This window comes from Cydia fagiglandana, chromosome Z, assembly GCF_963556715.1.
Source record: "Cydia fagiglandana chromosome Z, ilCydFagi1.1, whole genome shotgun sequence".
In the NCBI taxonomy this organism is placed as follows: Eukaryota; Metazoa; Arthropoda; class Insecta; order Lepidoptera; family Tortricidae; genus Cydia; species Cydia fagiglandana.
This window is the reverse complement of record NC_085959.1, coordinates 8,400,610-8,420,539: the sequence shown is the minus strand read 5'-3', so window position 1 is coordinate 8,420,539 and position 19,930 is coordinate 8,400,610. Positions and strand designations below refer to the sequence as shown.

General features: G+C 40.4%; 1 protein-coding gene across 1 annotated transcript in view; it reads right to left on the bottom strand.

Annotated features, from left to right (window-relative positions):
* Positions 1-19,930, bottom strand: part of LOC134678726 (P-selectin) — a 114,435-nt gene that overhangs the window by 43,548 nt on the left and 50,957 nt on the right. Inside the window, exons 2-4 of the mRNA XM_063537393.1 lie at positions 13,965-14,147; positions 13,356-13,565; positions 8,204-8,299 (exon numbers count right to left, since the gene is read on the bottom strand). Coding sequence (XP_063393463.1) covers positions 8,204-8,299; positions 13,356-13,565; positions 13,965-14,147 — 489 coding nt within the window. The remainder of the gene's footprint in view (positions 1-8,203; positions 8,300-13,355; positions 13,566-13,964; positions 14,148-19,930) is intronic.

The following is a 19,930-nucleotide window of genomic DNA, read 5'->3' as shown; positions in this document are numbered from 1 at the left end:
TGAAGTAATTAATTCAAGAATATAATTAACAAATCTGTCATAAATTGGCCACATTGAGGAAGAACACTTTTTAAGGATCAGTACGAGACACACTTATAGGTGACGTTCCACGGAAAAAGGTACCTTATGGCGGCTGGCGCTTACGTCGCATAGCGCCGCAATAATATTGGAGCGACGTTAATAATAGCGTAAGCTCCAACCGCCATAAGGTACCTTTACCCGCGGGACGTCATTAGTTTCGCCATGCCTGTCCCTCCGTCTGTGCCTCAGCTCAAAACATTTTTAGGATAAAGAAGTAAGTAGTACGTTAAGTATAAGTAAAATGAGGTTACTTAAATAAATTGTCTTATTTTGATGAAAATTGTTTCTGGTGTGTCTAAAAACAATATTATTATTGTTTAGCCCATTGATTGGCTGGTAGAGTATGCCTAAAGGCATTACGTCCTCCATTCGCGCTATCGTGTATTGTGCAATAAAGGAATATCATAAAAACTAAGATTTTATCTGAAATGTGCGTCACAACAGCAAGTACAGTCGCCATCAGATATATCGGAGCGGCCCAGGTGCTCACAAATATCTAACCAGGACTCTAACGCCTTGACAATAGAGGCGTGTTCATATATTTATGAGTACCTCGGCCGCTGAGATATACCTGATGGCGTCAGTACAAAGATTCCCAGCGTTCTCATTCCGCTTTCATCGCTATGGCTCTGTGGGAAGTAAATCAATTGACAATCGTAGAAAAGGTTTAGAAAGCGAGCGTGGCTTTCGTTTTACGGTTCAACATTCGCCGTAATTAACTAATCATGCTGACTCTTTTTATTTTCAAGGGTCAGAAAGTAACAGGTGTAACCTTATGCTTTGCGTATCAGTGTATTAACTTATAATATGTAAGCCTTATTATAAAGTCATAAGGTTCATCAATGATCAGCGAAGCAAAGTGTTGATGTTCGAACAGAACATTGTAAGAGTGTAGGTAATATGTAGTTATTTTGTTTCCCAAGGGGATAAAGTGTTGTTGTTTGACCTCTAAGAGGTCACCTCTTAACTCACCTTTGTTTAACCCAGAAGCTAATATTGATATTCGAGCATGGGAAAGATTTCAAAATAAGTTCGAAAAGTGGAAGCATGAGCATTGCCAGGATTTCAAGGAACGAGGGTTAAACAAACTTTGCTCCCGAGTAAAGCACAAAATTGTTCACTACGCCAACGAGAGGAAAATACTAAATGTATCATCATCATCATCATTTCAGCCTATATATGTCCCACTGCTGAGCACAGGACTCCTCTCATGCGCGAGAGGGCTTGGGCTATAGTCCCCACGCTAGCCCAATGCGGATTGGGGACTTCACATACACCTTTGAATTTCTTCGCAGATGTATGCGGGTTTCCTCACGATGTTTTCCTTCACCGAAAAGCTAGTGGTAAATATCAAACAAATGATATTTCGTACAGTATAAGTTCCGAAAAACTCATTGGTTCGAGCCAGGATTTGAACCTGCGACCTCCGGATTGAAAGTCAGGCGTCATACCCACTCGGCCACCACTGCTTTTTCTACTAAATGTATATTACTAATCAAATTCAAATTAACGTTATCAAATAGGTACTTATCATTAAAAAATCAATTTTATCAGCCAACATTAGCAAACAACTCAAAATTAGATTACTTTGCCACACATGTGGACAAAATGTAACATTCGTATCATTTTTTGACATACAAACAGAGCCTTTACGAGTATGAGCTTACTTACTTAAATGTGACGTTCCACGGCAAAAGGCACCTTATGGCGGCTGGCGCTTACGTCGCATAGCGCCGCAATAATATTGGAGCGTCGTTAATAATAGCGTAAGCACCAACCACCATAAGGTACCTTTATAATATTTAACGTCAATTCAATATTCAGAGAGGATAATGGGGACTACGTTTGTAATGGCGGAGTGGTCCTCCACTACCCTCTGAGTGTGGTGAGTGTGCTAACGGCGGTAGTAATGAAACAGTCTTGAGTCACTGAGGTATTCTAGGCAACGAGTCCCTAAATAGCACATTGATTAGTCTAACAGGAGTGGCATATAAACCTAATTTAATCTTGGACTGACCTAGTATTCCCATGGGAATCGTGCACAAATCGCTCTCCTATCCTCCTAAGGCCCAAGGTCCTATCTATAGTACTTATTCAGTTCAATGAAATTTTAATCATATTCGATTGGAACAGAGTTGCAAAAGCATTGTTTCGTTCAGTTTTCGAACAGCGCAAAATGAACTCTATCTCCTACATTGTAGGTTCAAATTTCTGTGGAAAATTTTGCATTTTTCATTTGTATGGCTGGGCCTTAGGAGGCTATTATAAAACTGTTTGGTGTGCTATACGCGCGCCCGTCCTCGAGATAGAACGGGTGTTAGAAAAAACTGGCCAAGTGCGAGTCGGACTCGCGCACGAAGGGTTCCGTACTATTACGCAAAAAACGCCGAAATCTCTTTCACTTTTCATATTATTCATGTATCGATCCATTAATCACTTACTGTTTCCTATGTGGCTTGCACACTTTCACTTTAAATATTACCAGATATTACTTTGTTTTTAATAATAAATCTGTATATTATTTGTCAACCAACGGATAACTGTTATTGGCCTTATATTATGTAATAATACTTTGTAAGTTGTATATCTACGGCTGTTGTTGTCCTGAATACCAATAAATAAAAAATAGTCACGTCTGTTGTATGGCAGCCCCACTTAAACATTTATTTTATTCTGTTTTTAGTATTTGTTGTTACAGCGGCAACAGAAATACATCATCTGTGAAAATTTCAACGGCCTAGCTATCACGGTTCATGAGATACAGCGTGGTGACAGACAGATGGACAGTAAAGTCTTAGCAAAATAGGGTCCAGCCGGCCTAGCCAAGGTTACAATCGCTATCGCTTCGACAACGAAAACCATTTTGTCTCTCTATCACACTTCCATATTAGTGCGACAGTGACAGTTGCGTTTCGATCGCTACGGAGCGTAAGCGATCGGCATCTTGGCTACGCGGCCTGTTTTTATCCTATGGGTACGGAATCCTATAAAAGTGATGCATACGCATAAGATGAGTTGATGAGGGGTCATCCATTAATTACATCACACGTTTAGGGGGAGGGAGGGGGTCAAGAAAATGTGACATATTGTGACATGGGGGAGGGGGGAGACACAAACTTTGTGACGTCACTTAAACTTCATCAGTAACCGAAGATTTATTTAAATTATTTTATTCGCTGTACATTTAAATAACAAGTTTTTAAAACGATAATCGTTTTTATTCGTTTAATTTTCTTTCCTAAGCAGTTTTGGGTTATAAAATTACTAATATTTATATCGTGAAAAATATTTTGATAAAATATTAATAATACTTAGGTACTTACTTAATTCGATTGGCGATTTCGTAGAAAAAATGTGACGTCACACTAGGGGGGAGTGGTTTGCCAAATGTGACCAAGTATGACAAGGAGGGGGGGAGGGGTCAAAAAACCTAGAAATTCGTGTGACGTAATTAATGGATGACCCCTGACCGCGTTAACTCATCAGTAGCCGACTTCTCCCAGGACACTTGTTAAGCGTGCGATCCGGACTATATTCATACGAATATAATTATACTAAGGCCCACTTGCACCATTCCACTAACCCGGGGTTAACCGGTTAAACCTGGAGTTACCATGGTTACCAGTACAATTTGACACTGGGTTGATGGTTAAACCGGTTAACCTCGGGTTAGTGGGATGGTGCGAGTGGGCCTAACAGATGTAAGTAGTGCATACCTATATAGTAACAGCACCAGACATTTAAGAGGAAATTTGGAGTATTTATGATATTTCCCTTATACATGTAAATGGTCTACCGCTTAGCGTGTTAAAAGATGAAAGTCCTATCCGTCTTTCATGTTTTAGGCGTGTTGTATCAAAGATACTGCAATTAGTTTCCACATATTTAACAAATTAAAACTATGCTTTTTTTCTCCAGTCATGGACACCAAAGTTCCAGTAATGGGCCCCCGGTAATGGACGTGGATCCAGTAATGGGCCCCCTATAATGGACATTGCTCTATCAGTATAAAATATTGAAATGGGGAATAAATTACGGCAAAATAAAACAATTTTTGGTATAAGCTTTTATCGCTGAATGTATTTTTCTTTCCACAGCCAATTATTATTGTATTAGATCCATCGAGACAATTCTAATATACCCTAACACAATTAGTTAGGGTTTAATGCGATAAAGTTCCCATGGCCACCTCTGGTCTCCATCATCAGATCAGGTCCATGTTATCATAATATTGCATTATCATCCGATTTGCATACTTAATTACGTACTTACACAAAATTTCAACTGAATCGGAAATCGAAAAGTGGCTCAAATTCAGCTACCAAGATTGGACCCACACTAACTAACAGGGCAAGTTAAATAATCCACTACTATAGTAGTATACCCTATAATGGACGTGGAACCAGTAATGGGATAAAAAAACATAATTCCTCTAAAATAAGTATCTAAAAGTAGTTTATTAACACTGGCTGTATATTATCATAAATAAGAGTCCTAGAGCTGTTTCAGTTTGAAGTTTCATTAAATTTGGTTGCTTTTTAATAAATTGGCGTCAACCCAAAACTTGTCGTGTCGCTGAAAAAAAATACCACTACGAATTCTTAACAACTTCGCTAAGAGAGGTGAGTTAATTTATTAAATTTCAATTAATTAATACTTGATGAAAACTAGAACGTGTTTTGTTAATTGCATTTACCATGAGATAAGGTATACAACACACAATGTTGTGACTCCACAGATGTAAAAAAAATAGTGGTATTTGGCCCAATCCCATTATAGGAGCTGTAAAACTGCGTACCTCCTATGATGGGAAAATTGACAGAATGATGCTTGCCATGCCATTATTTCATGTACATTAAACAATACAGAAGTAAAATGTAGTTACGAAATATGTCAATCAGGAGGTATTCTCGGACTTCGGATAAATTAATATCGTTTTTCCAAACTTTTATTTAACTTGCCCTGTTAGTTAGTGTGGGTCCAATGTTGGTAGCTGAATTTGAGCTACTTTTCGATTTCCGATTCAGTTGAATTTTGTTGAAGTACGTAATTAAGTATGCAAATCAGATGATAATGCAATATTATGATAACATGGACCTAATCTGATGATGGAGACAGGAGGTGGCCATGGGAACTTTATTGGAATAAACCCTAATTGTGTTTGGGCATATTAGAATTGTCTCGATGGATCTAATACAATAATAATTGGCTGTGGAAAGAAAAATACATTCAGCGATAAAAGCTTGTACCAAAAATTGATTTTTTTGCCGTAACTTATTCCCCATTTCAATATTTTATACTGATAGAGCAATGCCCATTATAGGGGGCCCATTACTGGAGATTTGGTGTCCATGGCTGGAGAAAAAAAGCATAGTTTTAATTTGTTAAATATGTGGAAACTAATTGCTGTATCTTTGATACAACACGCCTAAAACATGAAAGACGGATAGGACTTTCATCTTTTAACACGCTAAGCGGTAGACCATTTACATGTATACGGGAAATATCATAAAAAATACTCCAAATTTCCTCTTAAATGTCCCATGACTGGTGCTGTTACTATAATTCATACATTGGTTGCTGTCTATCTCAGTCAGTCTCGGTACAAAAAGTACTGAGTTTGACTGAGCTAGCATGACAAATACGAACGTTTTCGTGAAAAAACCAAGGGAAATAATTATGCACTAAATCTGTACCTAGCTGTGTTTGTAGCCAACATACATTCATGTTCGTATTACTGTACTATCAATAAGTTTTTGGCAAAAATTTCATTTGTGGTACAAGCTTTTATCGCTTACTATACTTTTCTTACGACAGACAACTAATACTCATCGAGACAATTCTAAAAACCCCTAACACAATTAGGTTGCGTTGTTTCATCACAGAGTTCCTATGGCCACCTCCTGTCTCCATCATCAGATCAGCTCGACAGTACCATATTATTGTATTGTCATCAGAACTACATACAGCTACCAATTTTCATGACGCTACGATCCTTGGAAGATATGGTTAAATTAGTTACCTTAGATTCCATTACATAGTTACATACAGGTCGACCTAATAAAAGCTTGTTAAAAATTGGGTTAAATATAAGCATCTTATACAATCCCTAACCCAACACCTATTTCATAAGACCACCTAAAACGGAGCACCTGTAAAATAGGAATATAAACAAATCCGCGCTTTTCATCGCCCTATATTTACAGTGGAAAGAGGGTAATGCGTGCTCTTAAAAGTGTGGTGAAATCCATTGAAAGACTGCTATTGAAAATGGTGAAAATAACACATTTACTCTGTAGCGTAATAGCTACCTTTACTAATTTTAAGAACTCGCTATGTGTTTAATATGACGCATAAGTGTCAATAATGTATAATATTGAGAGCCTAGTCTATACAGGGTAGCCAAAAAATAAGTCCATTCCCGTTGCCAGAGAGGTTTTGGGATTATACTGAATAACTTTTACTTTGGGAGCAACTACGAAATCGCGAAAAATAATTCTGGCTGTTTCATATATTTTGGCTGGTCCATTTTGTATGGGAGGGTTATTTTTCTTATCGCGATTTCGGGGTTGGTTCCATAGTAAAAGTTGCTCAGTAAAATCCCAAAATCATGGCATCGGGAATACACTTATTTTTTGGCCAGCGTGTAGGTATATACGAGTATGTAGGTACCTAATTCCGTGGCTGTTTTACAAAAACAATGTCACTTAGAACACAAAAAGGGAACGTATTAAAACCTTTCGCAAATCTTAAATTTTTCTCTATTTTCTTTATATTTTTAGCAACGAAAACTAGTATCATATTATCATATCATTACAGCACTTTTTCTTACACGTTACGCCTACAATCAATAACTATTTGGCTCACAATAAGCCCTAGTTACACCGTTTTCTTTCGCTCTTACTCAACACAGATATGAATCAGTCGCTCGGATTGAAAGCTGAGCTGTTGCCAATGCCATCAGTCTCAATTAACCAGTAAAGTCTGACCTCAAGGTTCATGGTAAATATTCGTGTTCGGGATCTTGTTTATACTGGTTTAGTACTGCTGGGAAGACAGCAACTATGTCACACGGGTTCCCATGCGCTATTAATGGCGGCAGATTTTTTATAACATTTTATTTTACTCACAATGTTCCAATGCAAGTAAATATCTAAGCCAGCTTTGCACAGATTTTTGAAGTATCAAAGTGTGGGAGTGATCTTAACTCAAAGGAGCCTCGCCGTTCTGTTGCTTAAATAGTATTTATATAATTTATATGAATGTTACGAGTATATATAGTCTATAAGGTATTTGTAATACGGGACTTATTAAAAAAAATAATAATTAGTATAGCGATGTCCTTCTGACATTTTTATTGTACGTTTAACACGGATATTCGTACTTAAGTTGTGGAAATTTTCTATTTATTTGAGTATTATTATATTTATGTATTATATAATATCCAGCACGTTTAATATTTACAACACAAGCCTTGCTGAGCTTACCGGGTGCCTATTTCACAAAATTGACTATTGACACCTGAGCAGCTACCGCGAAAACCGATATTCGCAAATTGCGGGGATCTTTCTCTTTTACTCCAATGAAGGCATAATTAGAGTGACAGAGAAAAATCCCCGCAATTTGCGAACTTCGATTTTCGCGGTTATAGCTCTGACACTGACACCTCCCTCCTCCTGCACATTTCAGGGTCGGTACGAAATGACGGTACATCAGCAGCAGAAGTTGCTAAGCGGGCCAGGTGTTCAAAATGATCTTGACGCGACTTTATTGTTAAGAGAATAAGAGCGTGTCAATGTAATTTTGAACACCGCTCCCGTTTAGCAATTTCTGCTGCTGACTGTATATAGTCGCAATTTTTACTTATTGGACCAGCAATGTAAGGTGAATTGTCAATATCAGGCAATATGGTAAAACGGAGGCCAGACGGCCTAGCCAAGGTGACAATTGCTTGCGCTTCGCTATCGAATCGCTTTGTATCTCTCTATCACTCTTCCGTATAAGTGTGACAAACTTGCGTTTCGTTCACTACGGAGCGATAGCGAATGGCATGCATGTTGTCTACGGGGCCTGGTTGACTGTCAAAGATTTTTCCATATTATTTATTAATTAAGTAACTCACCGATGGTACCAGGGAACCAGGCGCAGAGAGGGTTCCTTTGCAGGTCGGAGCTGCTGTTGCCCACTCTGATCTCCAGGTCCTGCAGCGGTTGGTGACCTGAGGTAGAAAAATTAATATTATTCAATAATTATATTACGTACTAGCGACCCGCCCCGGCTTCGCAGGGGTTACACAAAATCTTAACAAATTACACATCTAAATCTTCCTCAAGATTCACTCTATTGGAGCACAGAATAAATAATAGTACTAGATACAGAAGACTCACTCTCTAACAAAACGCGTCTATTACGATCAGGACAGATATGGCCGCTAGGTGGCGACAGCGCCACGCGCGGCTTATGGCTATCCACCAAAATTGGTGTGGAACGGATGTACTTTTCGCTACCTCTAGGAAAGCGACGAAATTGCGGAGTGAGCCACGCCTGATATTGATTGGTGAAAATAAGTATGTAGCATGAAAATCCGTTCAGTAGTTTTTAAGTTCATCGCGAACATACATACACACAAAAAGACAGACGCGGCGGGAGACTGTTTTATAAGGTGTAGTAACAGCCCGTGTATTTTTAGGTCCTTTATTTTCAAGCGTGCATTTCTGGCTTAAATTAAGCAACTTCCTCAAAGAAACCGATATTCTAATTAACTCCATTTCGGGGATAATCGACGTTAATACTCACTCCCACTATACCATAACTCCAAGAGTCCATACTATAAGTACATAGTCCTTTCCAGATAGGATTAGAGAGACAATGGTTCTTTAAATTGCAATTTTTACAATTTCATTAAATAAGTAAAATTTCCCAATTATTCGCTCAAAATCTAGGTAAGTAATTTTAAATAAAATATCGAAGAAGAAATATCACAATCCAATTTATCCACCAATATTTTAATTGTAGTTTAAACAGTAAATAAGTATAAAACACGATGAGATGTGTTCCGGATTATTTGGTCACTTTCGCCGTCACTATCTATTTGACGCTCACTGTATCTGTAATTACTCATTATCGCAGTCGGTGTTACCTCTATATTAATGTAAGTATAAAAAATGGGTATTCAACTAAACAAGCACGCTCAATTGATTATTCGTGTTAATAACGTTGTTAATCAATTAAAATGGCTTTAATCGCACTTCATAAAGTATTCTATAGCCTCCTCCACACTCGTGCGCGAATCGCGGGCGAAGCCGCGAACGCGAGTGTGGCGTCGATTTTCGCAGACAGCGAAATCGACTCCACACTCGCGTTCGCGGCTTCGCCCGCGATTCACGCGCAGTCTGGAGGGGGCTTATTATCGCGTGCGTATTGTCGCATTCACAAACCAGCGTTTTTTAAAAATCTATTCACACGCCTCTCATAACTATGAGTGTCGCTGTTAGTACTAAATTATGTAAAAAAAAAGTTCGTCGTCAACTCATTCATAGTACGAGTACGAAAAAAACATTATTATTTTATCTACAACAACCATAAGTAATACATAGGCAGGCGTGTCTCACTCCGCGATTTCGTCGCTTTGCTACAGGTAGCTAAAAGTGCATCCGTTCAGGCCCAATTTTGGGGTTTGCCATAAGCCGCGCGTGGCGCCGTCGCCACCTAGCGGCCATATCTGTGCTGATCGTAACAGACGCGTTTTGTTAGCAAGTGAGTCTTCTGTACTTAGTACTATTATTTATTCTGTGACATACGTGTATGTATTACTTATGGTTGTTGTAATAAATATTTGTTTTATCTAATGTAAAAAGATAAAATAAAATAATTTAATCTACAAAACTACGGCAGACATCACCGCGGACAGGTAATCCCGGCCCTACGGTGAGAAACACGTACAACTGTCTAGGTACAAATGTTTATACTTTCGGTGTAAAGCCCGTGTAAGTAGTAGGTAAATAAATCATTTTCAAGCAATGTTATTTGATACCTTTTAAATTTGAAATAGATAGTTTTTAGTTTAGGGAGACTCGATTGACGAGCGAAGTCAGGAAAAATATCACAACTTTTTGTTCTCCCTTACAAAAGCGAAACATCCTAATACAGTCATCCTATGTAACTACTAACAAAATCCGAACGGTTATCAAAAGCTCTAGGGTCTAGGGGAATATAATACAATCTTAGTAAACCTAGCCTAAACACGAAATGGCGTAAGTCAGCAAACAACAACCAAGACAGTCATTTATATATAGTAGCTAGTAGTGCTAGTACCTAGCTTAGGCTAGCCTTAGGCTATATCTGTCATAAGTACATTCGAAAGCATTCAATTATAAAATTTGTTATTACACAATAAGGTACAAAATCGAACGAGTTTTCAAATGTAGATATGAAAGATAGCTAACCCCGTCATCGATCTGCCACATCCTAATAACTTTAGCTTGTGAAGTCGATACACGCCAGCGGTTCGGCGCGCATTCGCAAGAGCCGGCACTAGGCTGTGACGCCGGTGACATGTGGTTAAGAGATAGGTAGCGGTTGCGGTGCGTTTGCCAATTTCCATGTAATTGAGGAAATGCAATTGGTTTCGAAATGTTTATGTTGAGTAAAAGTAAGAGTTACATTTAGGGTCGGTTGTCAAACATTTTATTACTGTGGCTTAATGCATAATGAAGTTTTAAAGTATTTACTGAATGACGTCGATCTGGTCCTCGATGTGAGATACTAGATCCATTCTAGATACGTTATAGTTTAGATATCAAACTCTTTTGCAGCGCAATTCGGGCAACTAATGTGACTTTTGCGTTAGATAGAGTAAGATATCTATTAGATGTGAATTGGATCTCTAAGTCATATCCTGTGGAAATCGTTCAAGAGTATCTCCAGAATCGCGCAAAAGTCAAATTTGACAGGTTAGATCTTAAACATATCGTTATCGTATCTTGGTGATGTCTAAAAGATATCTATTTCAAAATCCGAACTGGGCCCCAGGATGTTTGTGCTTTAGCACAGAACAATACAATCAATAGTACAAGTGTCTAAATGCGAAGGCCGAAGGCCGAGCTCCGCGTAGGGCCGAAGGCCCGAAGCGTCTAGTGGTTGGCATGGGGCATAGGGCATAGTATATAATAGAATTTCAATACCTACATATAGATGTGCTGCATAATTATTTTTATTCGTATTTTCACGGAAACGAACCAACGTATCTTGCTATTTCAGTCAGTCTCGGTACAAAAGTACTGAGGTTGATTGAACTAGTATGACAGATACGAACATTTCCGAGAAAATACTATGGATAACAATGATGCACTATATCGTCTACATCTGTACTGGTAGAAATCCGTATTCTCAGAATATAATTTCAGAATATTACAGGAGTTTCCCCACTAGGCATAATCTGTCTCGCAGTTACAAATTAACTAATGGATTAGTGCAGGGGTCTCCAAACTTTTTTTCCTGAGGACCATATTGCGCCTCAGAATTTTCGCGCGGGCCACCGTCGGCGCCCAAGGGGGGTAGGGTGTATCTGGTTGCTGCTGTTAGGGCTGAACACCTGGAGCCTGGCACCCGCGGGCCGGATTGGATCGCTGTCGGCGGGCCGGATTGGAACGCTGCGCGGGCCGGATTTGGCCCGCAGGCCGGGGTTTGGAAAGCCCTGGATTAGTGGATGCCATTTAACTTCGACTGTGGGAGTCTTGCCATTTCAACAAGATGAATGTAGGTACATATCTGGACAAACGTACAGACACAGTTATTCAATGTGTTGTCGTATTCCGGCTCTATCATGATTGACATTTATTATTTCAAATATGTCGAAGTAACAGAGCTATCAATCAAATCAATTTCAGAGTTAGATCGAGGCAAGCTTGCAACGATTTTGATAGCACACGCAGTAACTAGGTATATAATAATTTTATAGAAGTGTGCTATCAAAATCGTTGCAGAGTTATCTCGGTCTGACTATGGCGACATTGCCACTTAAATTTTGGCATTAGAAAAAAAACCGGGTAAGTGCGAGTCGGACTCGCGCACGAAGGGTTCCGTACCATAGAAATTTGTTTGCATGGGGGTCCCCTCTCTCTGCAGCTGACTGTACTGATATCAGAATGACATCTGACTGATGTCATTCATTTATTGTGCATTTCGTTCGCACTTGTCCGTACATGTATTGTCACGATTGTTAACTATAAATGACGCCATTACAATATCATCCTGATAATTCTGTACGTTTGAATTTGCCTTGTAGTACCTACATACTTCTTTATTATTAAGTACTATTAGTGAAACCAATTGGAGCGATATTGTGATATCACGTGTATCATTAACACGCGTGACGTGAGGTGCATTTCCTGCCAACGTTAAACGGGAAATGCACCTTAGAGCGAAGGTGACACCTGTACGCTTACCATGAGTTTGACATTGACCTGACACTGACATATTAGGAGGTTAAGATAAGTGACAATCGGTTATTGATAACGCCAATCGAAAATTCGAAACATACAGTGCTTCTAGTTGGCTCTGTAGATATTTGCCATTTCCAAAAACACCCGCCTTCGAAGTTATCCCTATGTACTTTAATGTATGGGAATCATCACAGGACCTTTCGATGAACCCTGAGGATGTTCATGGCTTACTGCCTCAGCATATCCACCTACCACCGAAGACTGGCCTTAAGCTGTGTGATCGTGGATACTCCCGGCAATTTCCATGATATTTTCCAGTAGTGGCAGGCGTAGTTAACTCCGCGATTTCGTCGCTTTGCTACAGGTACTGGAAAGTACATCCGTTCCACCCCAATTTTGAGGAAAGCCATAAGCCGCGCGTGGCGCTGTCGCCACCTAGCGGCCACATCTGTGCTGATCGTAACAGACGCGTTTTGTTAGAGAGTGAGTCTTCTGTACCTATACTTCGTTTTTTTTAGCATTAGAAATTAGGTAAACAATCTTGATGTGTCTTTTAATTGAAAAACACATTTTAAAAATAAGTTACGGCAAATACGTAACAATTATGAATCTAATACGATCATTTATATTCTCCTGCTTTCAGAAGTAATAGTCTTTGATTTTTAAAAAGCGTTTTTAAATTAAAAGACATGCCAAAATCGCTTACCTTCTTGCAAGTTCTTTCTAATGCTAAAAAAAACGAACTATAGTACTATTAATTATTCTGTGCCTTAAGCTGTGTGATCGTGCATACTTGCATATTTTCCAGTAGATGACAAAAGCAGTACTCACCGCAGCAGCCTCTAGTGGTGACCCTGACGACTTTAACAGCATAATGTCTGAGCAGATCCACCTGCCACCACGGGCTGGCTTCACGCTGCGTCTCCGTACACCGCTTCCCATCATGCTCGGTGGTCTTCTCCCCGTCGTTCCCATTGGCCGCTCCGCCGCCGCGGACCGTCGTTGACTGGTTGGCTGGCTTCCTGAATGCCACGTTCGTGCCTGTTGGAGTGGAATGCAAGGAATAACATAATATAACAAAACATAAAACAACTGAGACTAAAATAAGATAAAGAACTTAAAATCACTAAATCATTTATATACAAAAGGTAACAAAACAAATAGAAATAAATGAACATTTCCGTGGCTGGTCTGCTCTGCTAGACAGCGTTCGACGAGCTACTTCGTTAACTGACAATTTGGCCAACGTAGTGCAAACATTTTCAACGGCAACATTTTCAAAGGGGATTAATACAATTTAACCTCAAAACGGCGTGGCGACGGTTCCCGAATTGATGTTCGTGTCGGTTTAGTATGTGTGCAGGGTCGCCATGTGAAGTTGGTATCAAATGGTTTAGTTGAGGTTATTACAATTTTTATAAGTTTTATTTTAATACTTACCACAAAATGGTGGCTCAGCGGTCCAGTCGCCCCTCAGCGTACATTCCCTCTGTCGTGCTCCGAACAGCTCGTAGCCGTCGTCGCATTCGTACGCGGCGACTGTGCCCGGGGTTATGGCCGCGTCGCTCGGTAACGACACGCGGGCGTTGGGCGGCACTGCTGGGTGCCCGCAGCGACGTTCCACTGGAAAAGGAACAGTATAAAAAATATGTAAAAAAATTGTGGGACGCCTATACACCTTCGGTGTTTTTAGTATTTCTTTTTGGGAGCTTAACTTATTATGGGTGATCCCTTATTTCAGTTGGGTCTACATTTACAATCTATGAAAATAAAATTTCACCTATGAACACCTACTCTTTTTTAACCGACTTCCAAATCTCAAAGAAGGAGGTTATCAATTCGGTTGTATGTTTTTTTTTTTATTTTTTTTTATGTTTGTTTCTCTATAACTCCGTAATTACTGGACCGATTTTGAAAATTATTTTTTTGATTGAATGTATATGCATACAGATTGGTCCCGTTTTTGTCAAAACCCAGTTCTGATAATGGGATCCATGAGGAATCGAGGGAACTCCTCAAATCTTAAAGGCATACATATAGTGATTTTTGGTTTTTTATCAACGAATCAAGCATATACATCCAAAAAAGTGACATTTGATGAAGTGGAACTGCTGATGATGATCAGAACGGAACTCTTCAACGACCCATAGTTCACGGTTGGCGATTTGTCCTCTTCGTTATGTTTGTTAAGCAAGTTAAGTTTTTAAGCCACATTTTTGTCAAGCTCGAGTTCTGATGATGGGATCCATGAGGAATCAAGGGAACTCCTCAAATATTAAAGGCATGCGTATAGAGATTTTTGTATTTAAATCAGAAAATCAAGCATTTTCATTAAAAACTGTCGCATTTGATGAAGTGGAATTGCTGATGATGATCAGAACAGAACTCTTCAACGACGCATAGTTCACGTTTGGCGATTTTTCCTCTTCGTTATGTTCGTTAAGCAAGTTAAGTTTCTAAGCCACACTTTTGTCAAGCTCGAGTTCTGATGATGGGATCCATAAGGAATCGAGGGAACTCCTCAAATCTTAAAGGCATACGTATAGAATTTTCTGTATTTTCATCATAAAATCAAGCATTTACATTAAAAACTGTCGCATTTGATGAAGTGGAACTGCTGATGGTGACCAGAAAAGAAATCTTCAACGACGCATGGTACACGTCTGGTGATAACGAATTTCGATTTTGACTTGGACCGGGACCCGGACTCGGACTCATACCCGGACCCGGACCTGGACACGGATCCAGATTCGGACCCGGACTCGGACCCGGAGTCGGATCCTGACTCGGAACCGGACTCGGATCCTGTCTGGGATCCGGACACGGACACGGACCCGGCCTCGGACCCGGACTCGGACCCAGACTCGGACCCGGACTCGAACCCGGACTCGGACCTGGACTCGGACCCGGGCTCGGACCCGGACTCGGACCCGGACTCGGACTCGGACCCGGACTCGGACCCGGACCTTGACCCAGAAAACCACTATGATACCTTAACTAAATAAACCACTATGATTACCTACCATAAAATGTAGGTATAAAGTATGATGATGCCAATCTTACTAACCCCTCCCGCTTAAACCCCCGTACACCGCACCGCATGCGCCATTAAGTGGGTTAGGTTAGGTTTGAACTGCGATCCTCACAGAACCGAACAAGGGTTAGGTTAGGTTGAAACTGCGAGCCTTACAGAAACGGAATGCTACTTGAAAAGTGGGTTTGATTAGGTTCGAACTGCGATCCTCACAGAACCGAACTGCTATCTGAGAAGTGGGTTAGGTTAGGCTAGAACTACGACCCTTATGGCTCCTCTACACGATGGGCCAACGCCGGCCACTCCAAGGGACGCATTTATGCGTTAGAGGGAGCAAGTAATATTGCTATCTCATTCTACCGCAAGGCTGCGTCCCTTGGAGTGGCCGGCGTTGGCCCATCCTGTAGAGGAGCCATTACAGAAGCGAAATGCTAGTAGAAAAGTGAGTGGTTTTACCTCCGTTTCTACATAGTGTACTATCTACAATAATCTTTCACCGGCCCCCAAAGAAGTCGGTTTTTTTTTCTTAAAAATTATGATTACATAAATGCTCTGTTTCCGCCACCAATAGGTTGACTGGAAGAGATTGCTGGTAAGCGATAAGCGCGCCTGGTGTACGCCGCCTTGTAAGACCCAGACCAATATTTGCGCTTTTGAATTTGGAACTTTCTTCTATTTCCTGAATATGTATTTGTACATGTCGGTACGCCGGGACATACGAGGTTCCAGACACTACAGATGTAGTGCATAATTGTTTTCCATCGTATTTTCACGGAAACGTACGTAATATTGCTGTTTCAGTCAATCTCGGTGCAAGAAGTACTGAGGTTAACTGCAGTAACATGACAAATACGAACGTTTCCGAGAAAATACGATGGAAAATAATTACGCACTACATCTGTACCTATACCGGGTGTGGCCTCTAATATGAGCAAAAAATTAAACTGTAGGCTGTACTCCTCATACTGACCAACATTTGTACAGCGACTTTTAAAATAACTTGTGTTTTGATTTTTAATACACTTTAAAGTTTATTGTAAGACGTGACGTGACGTCAATGTATTGCGAATTTTGTTACGTTTAAGACCTGGCAAGGAACGTCAAACGCAATGATATGGCGTGGCGATGGCGTCCATTGAAGATAATATTTATTTTGTATGAAAAATAGGGAGTCTAAATACTTCATAATTTTTAAAGTTGTTGAACAAAAGTGTCACCGTTTGAGGAGTACAATCTATGTTTTAATTATTTGCTCGTGTTACAGGCCACACCCGGTATATTTTACATTTGCACACTTACGGAGGTGTGCAAATGAGCATTACATACTTCTATCTATCTATGAGTGGTGAACTAACGAGGAATTAACGCTTCATAAAGCCCTTATAATGCGGTGCATGTTAAGTCTATGGTCCTAAATTAAGCAGAATGCATGCTAAGTGGCCGTGGAATGCTATTATGAAGGAATGTGCACTCCAAGGGCCTGCCTATATGTCGTTACATTACTGTATGCTATATTAGAATAGCAGCGATGCGTTATGAGTTATGTACGATTACACCGCTAATCAAATGACGTAAACCTAATTACTCGCTTCTTGATCAATCTCAAGTCGAACGTAAAGGAAGCCTCTCACGAGGTAGCTCATTCCACATTATAATCATTAAGTACATTATAATTAGATTAGAAGCGCTGGTGGCCTAGCGGTGAGAGCGTGCGTCTTGCAATCTGGAGGTCGCGGGTTCAAACCCCGGCTCGTACCAATGAGTTTTTCGGAACTTATGTACGAAATATCATTTGATATTTACCAGTCACTTTTCGGTTAAGGAAAACATCGTGAGGAAACCGGACTAATCCCAATAAGGCCTAGTTTACCCTCTGGGTTGGAAGGTCAGACGGCAGTCGCTTTCGTAAAAACTAGTGCCTACGTCAAATCATGGGATTAGTTGTCAAGCGGACCCCAGGCCCTCATGAGCCGTGGCGTAATGCCGGGAAAACGCGAGGAAGAAGGAGGAGTCATTATAAGTAATTAGCTGGGACACTTACAAGGCTAACAAAAAAAATTAAGTTGAATAATTTAGAAAGTAAATAGATTTTTTTCGTAGATGCAGCATTAGGGGTTATTGACCTTTAGTTAAATTTCATAGAAAACATTCTACTGTCTCATCTCGTGTCAGCCAAGCCGACAAAGCAATTGGGCCTGCCATTAACTTAAACCATTCCGCATATTTTCATTACGCGGCAATGGAGTCATTTGCGGCTAATTGTCGGCAAACTTGCACGCAACGGACTTTACTGCAGTGGAACCTCGGTAACTCATACCTCGATAAGGCGAAATCCTCGTTAACAAGAAGTAAAATAGCTGTTCCCTTCCCTTCAGAGGCCAAAACCTCCATAACGCGAAATATTCATCCTCATTAAGACGAAAGCAGCGATTCCCTTCACGACTATTCAGTACATTTGTTACCTCTATAACTGGAAAAATAAAATTTGACCTCTACAACTCGAAAAAGTAGTCGTACTTAGGTATTGTTTTACCGATCATTGGAGCAATGGAGCGCAGCGCAGCACACTAGGAGTTCGCAGAACCGATCGGGTTTGGAACACCGAACTGCGTTCCAGAACTGGTATAGTAGATGTGGGTGTTAAGGCCGCTAAGCTTAAGTGGGATTGGGCGGGACACGTCTGCCGTACGCACCCGGATCGGTGGGCCAAATTGGCTACTGCAGTGAATTAATAGAATAGAATAGAAATACATTTATTTATGACAAACAAACACAGATGACAAAATCACAGATGACAAATGAATGAATGGACACCGCAGATTGGCTAATCAGTGCAGTGCGGGGCAGAGGTAGACCAAAAAAGAGATGGCGGGATGACCTTGACGCTTTTTGCAGCGACTGGCGGGAACATGCACCAAGAGTGGCGCAAGAAAGGGGAGGTCTTTGCCCTGGCAGTGGGACACAAAATAGGCTATATAAAAAAAATGTTTTACCACCTTTATATCTCGAAGTTATTTACTAACAAACATCTGTAACTCGACACAGATAATAAAGATTGTACTTTCTGCGGTTTCTATAATTACCTCTCTAACACGTATTTTTCAAGCGTTTTACCTCTGTACTACTGACAGTGGCGATGTATGCAGCTCGGGTGCGCACACCCCACCCCTCGACCCGCGCACCCCGCACGATTGCCCTACCTAGACAGCTTCGTCGAATGACTGTATACCTACCGACTAGGCTGGGATGCCATTCGAAAAACCGGGCAAGTGCTAGTCGGACTCGTGCACGAAGGGTTCCGTACCATAATGCAAAAAAAAAACAAAAAAAAAACGGTCACCCATCCAAGTACTGACCACTCCCGACGTTGCTTAACTTTGGTCAAAAATCACGTTTGTTGTATGGGAGCCCATTTAAATCTTTATTTTATTCTGTTTTTAGTATTTGTTGTTATAGCGGCAACAGAAATACATCATCTGTGAAAATTTCAACTGTCTAGCTATCACGGTTCGTGAGATACAGCCTGGTGACAGACGGACGGACGGACGGACGGACGGACAGCGAAGTCTTAGTAATAGGGTCCCGTTTTACCCTTTGGGTACGGAACCCTAAAAACAACTTACTTATAGCTTTTTGCGTAGGACATACATACACACAGAATACGGAAGACAAGTAAACTATAATTATACAACTAGTCCTGATAACCATCTTACTATGCATTGTTTGTTATACGTTTAACGTAATTAAGCACCTTATGTCTAGGCTGATAAGGTCGAGTGTTGAAGAAATACATTACTTTGATTATTAGGAACACTTAGAGGTACTTTAATGCACAACTCACGATGTAAATTAAATTCGGTAACGCATAGATGCTTATCCTATACCTATTATTGAACAATACGTACGGCTCCATATAAGTAATGCGGTAACTCTAATTGTCAAATACCTCCCATATAACTTAATATTATTAAATAATAAAACACATGTATGGAGTAAACACTCTTACTTATTTCTCTATGCCCATCAACCAAGCTGAAATGGAGACCTTCGCTAACGCACGGTCAATTACTCATAGTTTTTGCCAACGCCGGCCACTCCAAGGGACGCATTTATGCATTAGAGGGAGCAAGTGATATTGCTAACTCATTCTACCGCATGGCTGCGTCCCCTGGAGTGGCCGGCGGTGGCCCATCGTGTAGAGGAGCCATAAAACACGTAATTCTGAACACCACTTATATGAAGCTTCCTGATTCAGTATCGATATTAGCAAACACTCTGTAACGCTGTTATGCCTGATTTCATAATAGTACGTGAAACCGGCCGGTTACAGCGTGGACCGTCCGCCGTGGACTCAAGGTTCAAATTCGCCTGG